The sequence below is a fragment of the Medicago truncatula genome, chromosome 5 (assembly GCF_003473485.1).
Source record: "Medicago truncatula cultivar Jemalong A17 chromosome 5, MtrunA17r5.0-ANR, whole genome shotgun sequence".
In the NCBI taxonomy this organism is placed as follows: domain Eukaryota; kingdom Viridiplantae; phylum Streptophyta; class Magnoliopsida; order Fabales; family Fabaceae; genus Medicago; species Medicago truncatula.
Genome location: NC_053046.1, coordinates 23888505 through 23904153, shown reverse-complemented (window position 1 = coordinate 23904153; position 15649 = coordinate 23888505). Strand labels below are relative to the sequence as shown.

General features: G+C 36.6%; 1 protein-coding gene across 1 annotated transcript; it reads right to left on the bottom strand.

Moving 5' to 3' along the window:
- Positions 1-107: 107 nt before the first annotated feature.
- LOC25480042 (protein Ycf2) lies at positions 108-1874 on the bottom strand. The gene is given in 2 exon segments (XM_024774622.2): positions 108-833; positions 835-1874. Coding segments are annotated over 2 exon segments (1503 nt in total). The 5' UTR covers positions 1612-1874.
- Positions 1875-15649: the final 13775 nt, after the last annotated feature.

Genomic DNA, 15649 nt, shown 5'->3' with positions numbered 1-15649 from the left:
CTAATGAATGGAGAGTCCATTTTTCTGTACTTATTGGTCGTGAATATCTGAATAGGACAAACCACTCTTTGTTTGCTTCAGAACAAAACAATTAGAGTTAGGCTCGGTCAACAGGATATTTCCATAAACCAGCGTTTATTCTTCCTAAACCAGCGTTTATATAGATATTTCCAATAAAAAAAATTTGTTTGGCAAGTCAAAAGTATATTTGACATCTCCTCATCTGCAACCAATTCTCGATGTGAAAACACAGATACAGAAGGATCATCTTGGAATAGCAAAAAGAGTGGATCCGAGGGGTCCCAAATGAATTGGCTTATTCGAAAAACGCCTTGTTCTTTGAAAGATCTATTTTGTGTTTGGTACTCCATGGTTCCATCCTGCAAGAACTCCGAATCATTCTCTTGAAGCTCACCCTCTTCATCATAAATGATCTGCTTGTCCCAAAATGACCTTTCCCAATAGGGAAATCCGAATTCATTGGACCTTTCGATACAATCATCAAATAGAAATTCCCAAGGGCGCCATATTCTAGGAGCCCAAACTATGTGATTCAATAAATCCTCCTCTAGCGGGTCGAGGACTCCTTCCCCTTCTTCGAACCCCGATTCATATTTTTCATAGAGAAATCTATGATCAAGGATAGAACGAGATCCATTTTGAATCATATTGATAGGATTCCTTGGTTCGGGCCTAATAAGAAATGTTACTCCATCATTCTGAAAAGGACTTTCTGTCTGTGAGGATCCCAGCAGAGCACCTTCTATTTCTAATAGGCCATGAACTAGATCAGAATCATTAGAAAGGAGTCTATAAGAAGTGATACCATCATTTTTTTTCATTAGGTCCGGTTAGAGACCAAAGGTTTTGAGCGACGGATCCGGCAGAACAACTCAAAATATAAAGAAGTATCGTTAATTTCATCATGCTTGTTCCAAGTTCCAAGCACCATTTGTACAAATCAGAATCCACCCCGTTACATGATTTCTTCTTCATATAGATAGATATAGGATCTATGGAAAAATTACTTAGAAGTAGATTTTGTGAAACAGCCCTTCCTATCTGATAGAAAAGTATACCATGATCCTCAACCGATCTTATCTGAGATCTAAAATCCCAAGTTTGTCTATGAAGAGCGTATCTAATTATATTAGTGTCTATAATGGATTTTTTTTGTATAATACTAATCGATAGCGCCTCATTGGTAAGTGCTACAAGATCTCGTACATTAGAACCCAGAGTTATGGACCCGCATCCATTAGTATCGAATATTTTCTTTTCCAAGTGAAAACCCCGCGTACGAGCAAGACTGAAAAAGTGCTTTCTTTGTTGTGGAATAAGAAGCCTTCGTATTTTAATACACGTATTTAATTTATTCGGAGCTATTAGAGCGGGATCCACTTTTTGCGGAATATGAGTCGAAGCAATAACAAGAATATTTCTAGTAGAAGATTTTTCAGAATCCTTGGAAAGAGAGTTGACTAATAGACCCAGGGATAAGTCATTCGACTCATTCCCATCCAGATCATGAATGTTCGGAATCCAAATTATGCAAATACATGAATTTGTATTATCTATATTAGGGGATCCTTTCAATTGAAAGATCCCCATATCCACTTGAAATAACGAGAAAGAAAGTATCTATTTTATTTAGTTATTCAGTTAAACCAATCATTCGTTATTGGAACAGATAGTAACAACCATCTCCTCCGGGAAAAGCCATCTTTTTCTCAACAATGTCTTTGTAATTTGAGCCAATAGGGTTCCATTAGATAGGAACAGATTTGATAAATATTGATAACTCTCGGATAGAGTAGTAGAACGAAACAATTCATTTGAGAATGAACTATTGGTTCTAACCTGTCTTTGTCGATCAATCACTACAAGAAATTTAGCATTTTGCGACACGTACTTTGCGACCCTTACCTTAAAACTGCCTCAAATGTACATTTGCGACGGTTTCTGCAACACTTGAGCCCAACAGCCGCAAGTTTTTTAGAAAAAATTACGACCCTTTACCAAACCACCGCAGCTTTTGTGTTATATCACACGTTTTTCTCCCAATTTACTCACTCCCCCCATTTTCAATCTCGCGCTTCCCAATTTCACTCTCTCGGTTCCCAATTTCAAACCCTAAAACCTCCAATTTCAATTTCTCTCAATCTCAAAATCTTCATCTCACCCTAAATCTCTTTCATTTCCTCTCACCCTCAATCTTTGAAACCCTAAAAAGCAATTTCCTTTCTCACACCCTCCGTTCTCCACCAGCCACGCCGCCGTGCTTCTCCGCCAACCACACTGCCGAGCTTCAATCTTGTTCAACCGATCACCTTTCTCAAATCCTTTACTCGTCTCTGCAAACCTTTCATTCTAGGGTTCTCACTTTCGTTTCCTTCTATTCGTCATGATCCATCTGAGAACTGCGGTTAGCATTTCAATAAGCTTCAACTTTTAATTTTTCTTATTAGGTTTCTGCTAAAATTGCTCTACTTTACAATTTTTATACTGGGTTTCTGCTTAATAGTGCTCAAGTACATATTTGTCTTACTGGATCGATGCTTATTATTGCAATACTTTTCATTTTTATTGCTGGGTTTATGTTTAACTTTTAGGTTTTTTTTGTTGGGTCTTTGCTTAATAATGTTTAAGTGTAAAACTATGATGTGCATTTAATCTTGTACTGTTCCTTGAATGAATCTTTGTTTGTACATGAATATGTGTTGTGATTCTTCTAAGTTCTAACTTTATTTTTGTACTAATTTTGCTCTGTTAATTGAATCATGGCAAATGGGTTAAGTTATGAGAAAGAAGGGTTATGTGCAAATGGGTTCTGTTAATATGCTTATTTTGTTCTGTTAATTGAATCATGGCAAATAGGTTCTGTCATTGGGTTTCTCACTTCTTAGTTCTGTTAATTGATCATGGCATGTGTGTCAATCTGCAAGTTGCAACTTTAATCATTTGCCTTTTAATTTTGTTAATTGATCTTTGAACTCTATTAATTCATCACTATTGTGTATTATCTGTTTGTTTCAGCTATTGATTGCCAAGGGTGCTAGTCTGACTGCTGAGAATGCAAATGGGTATGTATAAATACGTAGTATTTGTTAAGTTTGATGTGTGATACTGATAAATTTACCTTATTGACAGTTTGGCATGTTAAAGATATAAACATTTTGATCTATTTAGATCATAGGAAATTGAACAACCTTTACCCCTTGTTTTTAACTTGCTACGAGACTCACTATCTGTCGTATTGGAACTATGTACAATTTAATAAGTTTATGTATGGCACTTTGTTGTACTTGCATGAAGCAAACAAAGTTTTTTATTGTCTCAAGCACTATGTATCTTAGAAGGATTTCCAATTGTTTTGTGTACTCTATTGATTTTGTTTTGAAGATGGACTCCCTTGATGATTGCTTGTTCATGGCATAGAATCAATAACCTTTAATTTTGATATTGGTTGACAGCAGCTTTGGTCTTTATGGGAAAAACCATGTGAAAAATTGTTTTCATAGAAATTAACATCATTTGATTTTAATAATGACATTTATTTCCATGAATTTATTGACTCTGCTCTGATTTCTAGTCAACTAGCAGCCAGCAGGTGGATTTAACTGATTATACTTTGAATGCGGTGACAAGCATGATTATCAAAGAGTTCCAAATAAAATTCTACGATGCCAGGAAAAATTTACTCTAATTTATGTTTGTAGGTTGTTTGTCATGTGATTATGTGCATATTTGTTTGAGTTAGAGATTTTGAAAATGGTTTTTGCCAATACTATGGTGTGGAGAGATCCCTAGCTCAAAAGCAAACAAACTATTTGTTGCTAACTAGAGGAGTTTAATCTTTTTAAGGTTCATTAATTACATATTTAATTTCAGAGTGTCAAGCTTCATTGAAAGTGCTTCGATATTTTCATTTCATTTATAGTTTAAAATTAGGTTATATTTGTTCAAATCAACCTATTAGATTATCAAGTTTTTAAGTGAATGAAAGCAGACACACTTATAATATTTTAATGCGCTTATGTTGACAATAATGAGTGAACTTGGTACATAATTTTATGTATACTTGACTTGATCAAAGCTACTTTACTCTGCTTCAAATTTTATGTATTCCAAAGGTTATTATTATTGATCTTTCCCTCTTCTTGCTTATGTTGTTATCAATCCATAACAGAGAATGTGGTTGGAGGAAAAGTGAATTAGCACCTATATGCTTATATCCATGTGCAGTTTGTTTGGAAAGGAAATGTATGGTCGCTGTAGAAGGTAGAACACCGTTTTAAATCATAAGCTTTGAATATTTCAGCTTCATCATATTTAATCTCCTTTTTAAATATATTTCAACTATGTTTTTGCCTAAATTGTCTCGTAGCACATTTTAATTCTGTCAAACTCACCACGAATCCAAACATACTTTTGCCTTTTAATCAAATTGTTCAATTCTATAAGTTTTCTTGTTGCTGCACTTATTTATTATAATTCATTCAACTTCATATTTCTTGCTATTCTAATTGAGTTTCTTTGCCGGCTGTAGTGGTCATTGTCGCAGCTACTCTTTTATTTATTTTTTAAGTTGCTATCTGATAACAGGTTCGGTTCTGCACTGTAATTCCTCATGAGTTTGGATTTAATAAAATGCATAAGCTCTCTCTGTTTAATTTATCTCGTGCACATATAGATATTTATTTAAATTAATAATATCTCTAAATTTCTTAAAGTATAATTGTAATTTTCTTATTCTTGTTGGCATAAAGTATAACTGTAATTTTCTTATTCTGGTTGGCATATGGTTTTCATACGAGGAGTTTTATTTTATACGCTTTCATTTGTGACTATTCTACAATTTTAGTATTGACAGCTTCTTGTTGTCCCTGATAGGCCAATTTCCTTCACAAATGTTCCTAGTTTTACTAGAAATAGAATTGAAAATAGTTTTTACCTGTGTTTGTTTAACTAGTGACATTATTTTCACTTCTACTTGAGTAAAGGTTGAATCTCTTTCCAACGTGAGGTTGCCACAAAGCTATTGAAAGACGATGCAGAAATGGAGGTACACCCTTGTTTGATGATTTCCTTCTGTCTTACAGTACAGAATTTATCTTTTATTTGGGATTTGACTGTAGTTAGATTTAAATTTAAACTTGTTAGGGCTGGAACTATATAGGCAATTCGAAGTAGGAATGTGAAAGTGAATGAGTAGTAGGCCCCTGCTACCTGCATGTAGATGAATGTTTTGAATTTTTTTATTAACAAGCCAGCAATTTGACTTATGATTGTTCACTAAAAAAGGGTTATAAAAGCTGCTATTAGATATTGGGGATTTCATTATAATTGATTATTTTGCTTGTTATGCTAATTGTGATGACTTGCAATGTCTTGATGCTTCATCAAACCTGAACTGATTATTAAAAGTCAATATTATAGAAGGAAGTTGTTGGATATTGTTTTTTGAAGGACAAGTTGTTGGATATTTGATGAATGAAGTTAGCATAAAGTAATTATGTAAGCTCTTTTGGAGATGAATATTATTTTTATGAAGATTTATAAATGTTTTGCACAAGTGTATAACTGTGATGTGAATGTGTTTGTGTGTAACTATATATGTAAGCCCTTTTGAGATTAACTAGGTTCACATGTGTGTGTGTGTTTGACTGCTATCTAATGCTTTAGTTTACTTTAAACTGTGATGGGTTGAAATATTGCCAGACTAATTTGCAAAAATGCTCACCCCTTTTATGATTAAAGATTTACAAGGTTGTGGAATTCCCTCTATCCTTGTTTATGACCATATTTTATAATTCACTTTTTTGTCTTGATATTCGGCTTTGGAATTGTTAAATAAAAATACAATTTGTTTAATGAATTGATATTCAATAAAGTCATTGGATGTTGTATGTCAAACTACCTAATTACATTGAAGATGTCTTAAGGTGGATGACCATACAATGTCCAGTAAAGAACTTGGTAGCATTATGTCAAACTAAATCAAAATACTTTTTTTTACAAAATGGTTAACCATTGTGGTATGTACATGTTACAGGTTAAGAATGTACTTATTCCAAATGATGAACCTCAAAAACTAGTAGGCAAGTAGCCAAGTCTCTAACAATAATCCTCTAGGTATGTCACTTGAACCTTTTGTTCTAGATTTTGAGAGTCTTTGAGATCAACTTCATCAAAAATATTTACTTAGTTATAATATTAATGTCAAATGATTAACTGTTAGATTAAGCTTCCTTTGTTTTTGCTTACAATATTAGATATGTTTTAGAAATTTCAGAGTTGTGATTTAAATGCACGCATGTCAGGAGCATGGCTAAAATTTGGCCTTACACCATGACAACATACGCTTATTCTAATTTATAAAGAATTTTAGAACAATAAGAGGAAATTAAGTCTGACAGCATACAAATGTATCTAATCATATTCTAATTCATAGATTTTCAAACTGTCAGGGATCTACTTGGGATTGGGCGAGCATGCTTTGAGATGTTGAGGCCCTTGGGTTATAGTCTTTTGGCAGAAATTGCACATCATGTTTGGCAAAATCTGTTTCAATCACATGAATGCTATTCCATAGTGGTTATTTTTGACAAATATATCATAAAGTAATTATAGTTTAATTGCACAATAAGTTACAATCATGACTTGCGTGAAATTATTGATTATTTTCATGTTAGGAACTCAAGAAACCTTATTGTATCACTTGTTTGTATTTTATGTAAATGTAAAAATTATTTTAGTTATATATATATTTTTTTTCAGTAAAAAGTTATATTAAAAATTCAGGAAAAAACTGATTTTTTTTTTAATAAACTCAACAAATTGCGACAGTTCTAAACTGTTGCAATGAACTTTTTATTAATAAATATTATTCATTGCGACCCTTGCAAACTGTCGCAGTTCCTATCTTTTTTGTAAAAAAATGTCTTTTGCGACGGTTTAAACCGTCGCAATAGCTTCTGCGACTGTTGGTACGACCCTTCCTTGAACTGTCGCAAAAGATAGTTGCGACCCCAACATCCGCGTCTGTTGGGGAACCGTCGCAAATGTACATTTGCGACCCTTCTAACCGTCGCAATCAGCCATTTTAAAGGTCGCAAAATGCAAATTTTCTTGTAGTGAATCAACAATTCGAAATTCTGTTCAGGCATATTCTTCCTAAACCAGCGTTTATTTAGATATTTCCAATAAAAAAAATTTGTTTGGCAGGTCAAAAGTATATTTGACATCTCCTCATCTGCAACCAATTCTCGATGTGAAAACACAGATACAGAAGAATCATCTTGGAATAGCAAAAAGAGTGGATCCGAGGGTTCCCAAATGAATTGGCTTATTCGAAAAACGCCTTGTTCTTTGAAAGATCTATTTTGTGTTTGGTACTCCATGGTGTAACACCCCGTTTTCCCAATATACAAATTTCTTAAACATTTATCAGAGTTAAAACCATAAACGGGATATCACATAGAAACGTAATCCAAAAACAGTTAAATAATAATTTAACATTCACATAATATCTTAACATAGCAGCGGAATATTAGTTCGGAAATCGTAAATCAGTTTGGCACGTAGGCCCCATCAAAACAGTTCGTATCGTAATCCATAACATGATAAAAATAGCATATTAATCACGTAAGAGAATGAAGCATGTATAACATTAAACCCCATCCCGTTACGTATCAGAGTGACCTAGACGACACAGTGAAGGCAAGGCCACTCACGACGGCAACTGCACACTAAGCACGATCACCTGCAAGTTACCCATACGAAGGGCAACATTTTCAAGCAGAAGCGGTGAGATTTCATAACAAAATAACATTAATCAATGTAATTGTGAATCATAAATTAACATCATAATCATTTCTTTATCAACTTTGCATAATTGCTAAACAGTTATCACGTAATCATATATCCAATTATCATGAACAACATAACATAATCGATAAACACTTATCACGTAATCACATATTCAATCATTATCAACAAGGCATCTTAATCATGACAATGTGACAATGCTCTTAGACTCCTTATATGCATGTGGTACCAATCGTCATCATAAGTATTAATATACTTTAATCGTGCGGAGGACAAAGCTCCTATAAAACGTGCGGAGGACAAAGCTCCTAATAATCGTGGTGAGGACTAAGCTCAATGAGATGCTATGCATGGACACTTATGAACAAAACATCGTAATCAACATATCAACATGCATCCAATAATTTGGAGCTAAACTTCATCATATACTTATGCACTTAGTTAAATAACGGAAGCAGCATAAACAAGTCACATAACAAGATGATGTCATTATATCAATAGCACATAAATTGCATCATAATCAAACCTTCATATCTTGCATGAATATACAATACATTAGTTCATGTTCAATTAATATCAACATATCTTAAACAAACTCTACAGACTGCATTTAACGACATCACCAGGTCTCATTACCAGTTAGGGGTTCACTCTTGATCAACACGTGCGACACAGATCGCACAAACACTCAAGCAACTTCATCCTGGTTGTGCTCGCGAGGCGAGAGTTCTTACTCGCCACGGCGAGTACCACTCAACTCCCAAACTAGTGTTGTTCTGGGTTCCCTCTGATCCTACATTCATTCCTAATCAATACTAGGTATGTTCAGGCACTCAAAGGCACTCAAGGTCCAACTAAAAAGGTCGAATCACGAAATCTAACATACACTCTGCCTTAGCTCGCTATGGCGAGTAAGGTCGCTCGCTATGGCGAGCTGCGTCACATTACTCGCGAGGCGAAGGGAATTGCTCGCTATGGCGAGTTGCACCAAACAACTCGCGAGGCGAAGGAAAAAGGCTCGCGTGGCGAGCGATGAAGTTCATCACTCGCGAGGCGAGGATCATCACTCGCCTAGGCGAGCGATGAACATAGGCTCGGGCAGAACACGGGTTTTCTCGGAAATTCACCAACTAACATGGTTCAAAGCCTAATTTTGATTCCATAATCCATCCTAAACATGTTCTAAGGTTATAGGACGGTTCCTACATCAATCTAATCAAGTTTTACCGTTTGATCATCAATTTTTAGTGTTTTGACCTAATTCCAAAACTTCTCTAAATCAATCCTAACCTTGTCAATTAATCATCAGAATTACAGCAATTAACGTTATAGAATTATTAGTCTCACCCTTACCTTGTTTGAAGAAAATCGCAGCACTCCTAGTGATTCCCTCTTCTCTTGGCTTTTTCTCCCGTTTCTCCAAAACGTACGTACGACAAATGTTTTTCTAAAACTAGGTCTAACCTTTTTATATCTCCTCTTAATTACTTATCTTATCTCACTTTCTCCCCCAAAACTATCTAAAATATCAAAACAGCCCTCAACTAAATATTTTATATTATTTTCAAATCTTTATTCTATTTAACAATAAAATAAATCCCTTAATCTTATCAAATCTTCCAAAACTCATAACTTATCACGTCATCAATCAAATCATCGTAAATCATCAAAACATATCAAAATCATGCATATATTATATAATTATAATATGATCGCCTAAACTCGATTAAATAAACGATTAAACGAAAGTGGGCGTTACAACTCTCCCCCACTTAAAAGATTTTCGTCCTCGAAAATTTACCTCAAGCAAACAACTCTGGATAAGACTCCAGCATCTTACTCTCAAGCTCCCACGTCAAGCTTTCACCAGTCGCTCCCGTCCAAACGACTCTCACGAGAGGTATCTCCTTGCCTCTCAACGTCTTCACTTTACGATCATCAATCCTCACCGGTAAAGTTTCTACCGTAAGGTTGTCTCTAACTTGCACATCGTCACTCTGAATCACATGAGATGGATCCGGAACATACTTCCGAAGTTGCGACACATGGAAAACATTGTGAAAATTCGAAAGATGCGGCGGTAAACCCACTCGGTAAGCCACCGTTCCAACTCTTTCCAATATATGATATGGACCAATGAACTTCGGGGTCAACTTCCTTGACTTCAAAGCACGTCCTACACCAGTCATAGGAGTGACTCTCAAAAACACGTGGTCTCCTTCCTGAAACTCAAGATCTTTTCTACGCTTATCATGATAACTCTTTTGTCGACTCTGCGACGCCTTCATTTTCTCTTGGATCATCTGAACTTTCTCAGTAGTTTGCTGAACAATCTCCGGTCCTAAGACCACTCTTTCACCTGACTCAAACCAGCACAACGGAGTTCTGCATCTCCGACCATATAAAGCTTCGAAAGGTGCCATTCCAATACTAGAATGATAGCTATTATTGTATGTGAACTCGATCAACGGAAGACGACTATCCCAAGCTCCTCCTTGCTCAAGAACACAAATTCTCAACAAATCCTCTAGCGACTGAATTGTCCTCTCCGACTGACCATCTGTCTGCGGATGATACGCCGAACTCAATCTCAACTTCGAACCCAAGGCCTCTTGCAAACTTTTCCAAAATCTAGAAGTAAATCTTGGATCTCTATCTGATACAATGCTCGAAGGAACACCATGCAGCTTCACAATCTCCTTGATGTAAATCTCTGCCAACTGGGCAACAGGGAAACTAATATTAATAGGTAGAAAATGAGCCGACTTCGTCAATCTATCCACAATAACCCAAATTGCGTCGTTCCCTCTCGGAGTATTCGGCAAACTCGTCACAAAATCCATCGATATACTATCCCATTTCCATTCTAGCACATCTAAAGGTACCATCATCCCAACGGGTTTCTGATGCTCGACTTACGACTTCTGACAAACTAAACAGGAATACACAAACTGTGCCACATCTCGTTTCAAACCAGACCACCAGAAAATCTTCTTTAAATCATGATACATCTTCGTAGCTCCCGGGTGAATACTCAAGCTACTTCTATGACTCTCTTCAAGAATCATCTTCTTAATCTCTTCATTGTCTGGAATACAAATTCTTCCTCGGAATCTCAACACATCTTGATCATCGATTTTAAAATCACTGTCTTCAGTCTGATCTCTAGCAACCAACAAGTCCACAAACTTTAGATCAACTTTATGTGCTTCTTTGATACTTTTCAGAAATTCACTATCAATCTTCAGCATACCCAGTTTCACGCTCTGAGGTGACCATTCGCAAACCAAACTCATATCTCTGAACTGTTCAAGTAACTCGAACTCTCTGACCATCATAGCGGACATATGCAATGTCTTCCTACTCAAGGCATCTGCAACAACATTAGCTTTACCTGGATGATAATTCAAACCAAAGTCATAATCTTTCAGCAACTCTAGCCATCTACGCTGCCTCATGTTCAATTCCTTCTGATCCAACAAATACTTCAAACTCTTGTGATCACTAAACACCTCAAACCTCGAACCATACAAGTAATCTCTCCATATCTTCAACACAAAGACTACGGCCGCCAACTCGAGATCATGCGTAGGATAATTCTTCTCATGAACTCTCAATTGTCTTGAAGCATAAGCTACCACTTTACCTTCTTGCATAAGCACACCTCCTAAACCCAACTTGGACGCATCACAATACACCACAAAAGGTTCAACTGACTTCGGCAAAATCAAAACTGGAGCAGTCGTCAAACGTTTCTTCAATTCACCGAAACTTTTCTCACAATGGACGTCCCACATGAAAGTTTTACCTTTACAAGTCAACTGCGTAAGCGAAAGAGCTAACTTGGAAAATCCTTCAATAAATCTTCTGTAGTAACCAGCTAAACCCAAAAAGCTTCTAATCTCTGTAACGGACTTAGGAGTATCCCATTGCGATACCGCTTCGACTTTAGACAGATCCACAGCAATACCATTCCCGGAAATAACATGGCCAAGAAAACTCACCTCTTTCAACCAGAATTCACACTTAGACAATTTGGCATAAAGTTTCTTCTCTTTCAACACTTGTAAGACAATCTTCAGATGCTCAGCATGTTCTTCTTCACTCTTGGAGTAAATCAAAATATCATCGATGAACACAACTACGAACCGATCCAAAAATGCATGGAAGATGCGATTCATATACTCCATAAACACTCCAGGTGCATTGGTCACACCGAAAGGCATAACTTTATATTCATAGTGACCATAACGCGTTCTGAAAGCTGTCTTCTGCATATCCTCATCTTTTACTTTAATCTGGTGATAACCTGATCTCAAATCAATCTTGCTGAAAACTCGTGCACCCACTAACTGATCCATCAAATCATCAATTCTCGGAAGTGGATACCTATTCTTGATAGTTACCTTGTTCAACTGCCGATAATCAATACATAACCGCATACTACCATCTTTCTTCTTTACTAGCAAAACTAGCGCTCCCCAAGGTGAAATACTTGGTCTAACAAACTTCTTCTCGAGCAAGTCCTCCAACTGTTTCTTCAACTCAGATAACTCGGAAGCAGACATACGATAAGGTGCCATCGAGACCGGCTTCGTTCCAGGAACAAGATCAATAGAAAACTCGACTTCTCTCTCTGGAGGCACATCAGGAATCTCATTTGCAAAAACTTCAGGAAATTCACACACCACCGGTAGCCTATCAATCACTGCTTGATTCTCTACAGATAAAGAAGCCATCAATGAAAACATCAAGATACCATCGCGTTCCAGTTGCTTCAGCTGCTTAGTAGACAAAAACTCTGCACCACTTTCCTCATCGACGGAAGAGAAATGCACTGACTTGCTAAAACAATTGATGAGAACGTGGTTGTACTCCAATCAGTTCATACCCAGAATCACATCCATACCACTCAAGGGTAGACAAACCAAATCCATTTCAAAGTCACGACCAAACATAGACAAAGGATATTTCAAACATACGAGAGAAGTAGTCACCGAACCCTTAGCTGGAGTTTCGACAACCATCTCTCCATTCATATCAGACAACTCAAGACCCAAAGCAGAAACACAATCGAAAGCAATAAAGCAATGCGTAGCACCAGTATCAATAATAGCAACTAAAGGAGTATTATTAATATAGCAAGTACCTCTGATCAAACGATCCTCATTCTCTGTCTGAGTCCCAGTCAAAGCAAAGACTCTACCAGTAGTCGGCGCCCTCTTAGGCTGAGTACACTGTGAACTAATGTGACCCTCTCCATTGCAATTAAAGCACACAATGTCCGTATGATTGCAATCAGCTACAATATGACCTTTCTTGCCACACCGGACACACTTCTTGATTTCCTCAGGGCAGACATTGCTTTTGTGGCCTTTCCCACCACAATTGAAACACACAATCTCTGCAGCATCCTTCTTCTTAGGCCGCCTAACATCGACCATCTTCTGTTTCCCTTTATCAGCGGGGGCACTGTACGGCTTAGGACGACTCTACTGTCCCTTGCCCTTCCTCTCATTCACTACCTTGTAGTGAGCCTTTGTATCCTCTTCATAGATCCTACAGCTATTAACCAAATCCGGAAAAACTATCAGCTGTTGGTACCCAATCGCCCTCTTGATGTCGGGCCTCAAACCGTTCTCGAACTTGATGCATCTCGAGAACTCAGCATTCTCAGCAGTATAGTGCAGGTAGAACTTTGACAGCTCCACGAACTTGGCAGCATACTCTGTCACAGACATGTTTCCTTGCTTCAGCTTAAGGAATTCGATCTCCTTCTTCCCGCGAACATCTTCCGGAAAGTATCTTCTCAGGAACTCTCTCCTGAAAACAGCCCAAGTCACAACAGCTCCCTACTGCCCAAGGGTAGGCAGAAGAGCAACCCACCAGTCATCAGCTTCCTCGGCTAGCTGATGAGTACCAAACCGTGTAACAGCCCGATTTTTAGCTAGATTTATTTTAATTACTTTTATTATGTGTTGGTGTGTGATTAATTGCGATTGTGTATATTTTATTGTCATCGGGTGCATTTACATGGATTACCGTATTAGAAGGGTATTTTGGTCATTTGACGGGTAAGGGTAAAATGGTAATTTTGATGAGAATTATTTTATTAATTGGTGAGAACCCTTATTTTACTAAGTTACTAGTGTATTGATTAGTTTTTACTGTTAGTGACCGTTGGTTATATTTTACCGTTGTTAGTAATTACCGTTGAGTGTATAGAAACTTTTGAATTGTGTTAGAATGGGTTAGGCCCATTAGATTTTGAGTTAAGCCCATTAAGGGGGATAACACTAGGGTTGTTTTAGAATTGTATTCATTCACTACAAAACATTTTCCTAGAGAGAAGGAGAGGTAGAGAGAGAAAGAGTGAAGAGAAGAACAGAGTGTTGGAGGGGAAGCTTGAGGAATCAAGTGGGTGACCTAGGAGCTGAAGTGAAGCTAGGATTAAGGATAATCAACTTCAAAGGTAAGGGGGTTAGTTATTATCATAATCATGTATAATCTTTGCATTTTCTCATGTTGTATGAAAATGGGTTGATGAACAATTGTTGTTAAATTCGTGCTCTTGCTGTGATGCTATTTTCTTGTGCTTGAATTGATGATTATGGTATGTTTATGGGTAAAATTACGTTTCAAAGTATGTATAAATGTTAAGTTATGAAATTATGCTTAATTGATGAAATTTGATATGTTTTGATTGAAATGAGATGTGATTCATATTCCATTGATGTGGTTATTGTCAACTGATGCTATTGTAAGTGAATTATGATTTGGGTATACTTAATTGTGGATTGATGATGTGAAATAAATTGTTGTTGGTGGTTTTGTGAAATTGGTGAAGTTGAGTTAAGTGTTCATGTGAAGGACCAAAATGAACTTTTTGATATATATATGGTTGTTGACTGAAATTTTGTTATTGTTGGATGAATTGAGCCTATAAGAATTTCTGTTTTCATGTTGTGGTTATGTTAGTTGAGTCGTTTGGGAGAAAACGGGTTTTTCGTGTGAAATGTCGATGATTAAGCGTTTTCGCCAATAAGTGATTATGTGAGGTTTTGGAAAATGACTTTTGGAATGGTTGAAACATGAAATTTTTATAGATTATGTTAGAAACAAGTGTCAGGATCGTGTAGGTGAAAACGGCATCAAAATCCGATTAACGGTTTGCATTTTACGCGCGAAATGGTGAAAAACGCACTTTTTGGAAAAGCTGTAAGCGAACAGGCCAGAAGCACACTTCAGAAGCATACTTTAGAAGCACACTTCAGAAGCACCCTTCAAAAGCGTACTTCAGAAGTACCCTTCAGAAGCGTACTTCAGAAGCAGGCCAGAAGCTTCTCAAGAAGCGAAATTGCCAGTTCCAGCATCCCCTGTTTCGCGTTCTTGCGTCTTTTTCACCTATTTCTGTTTTGAATTGGACTTTCGTGTAAACATGAAAGTTGTAGATAATTTTATTAGCTTTCTAATGGCTTTGGTTTGACGTCCAAATGAGTTTTAGAACTTGAGATATGATTAAATTACTACACATGGGTCATGTGGATTTTTGTGAAAACTTATCATAACTTTTTCTTTGAGCCGTGGAACTTTTCCAAACTTGATATTGGGTTTAATGAAGTACTTAGAGTGAATAATTGAGTATGCATTTATGTATTTGGGAAGGTGAATGTGTTGATGGTTTAAGAAATATTTTGGGCGGAGTTGAATCGGTGAAAACGGGTTTTGAGCTAAATGTTGTTTTGTCTTGGAATTTCTCATACGAACTTAAGCTATCCTTTGAACTAATTTCTAATAGTTTGTAAGTGGCTTAAGTCCT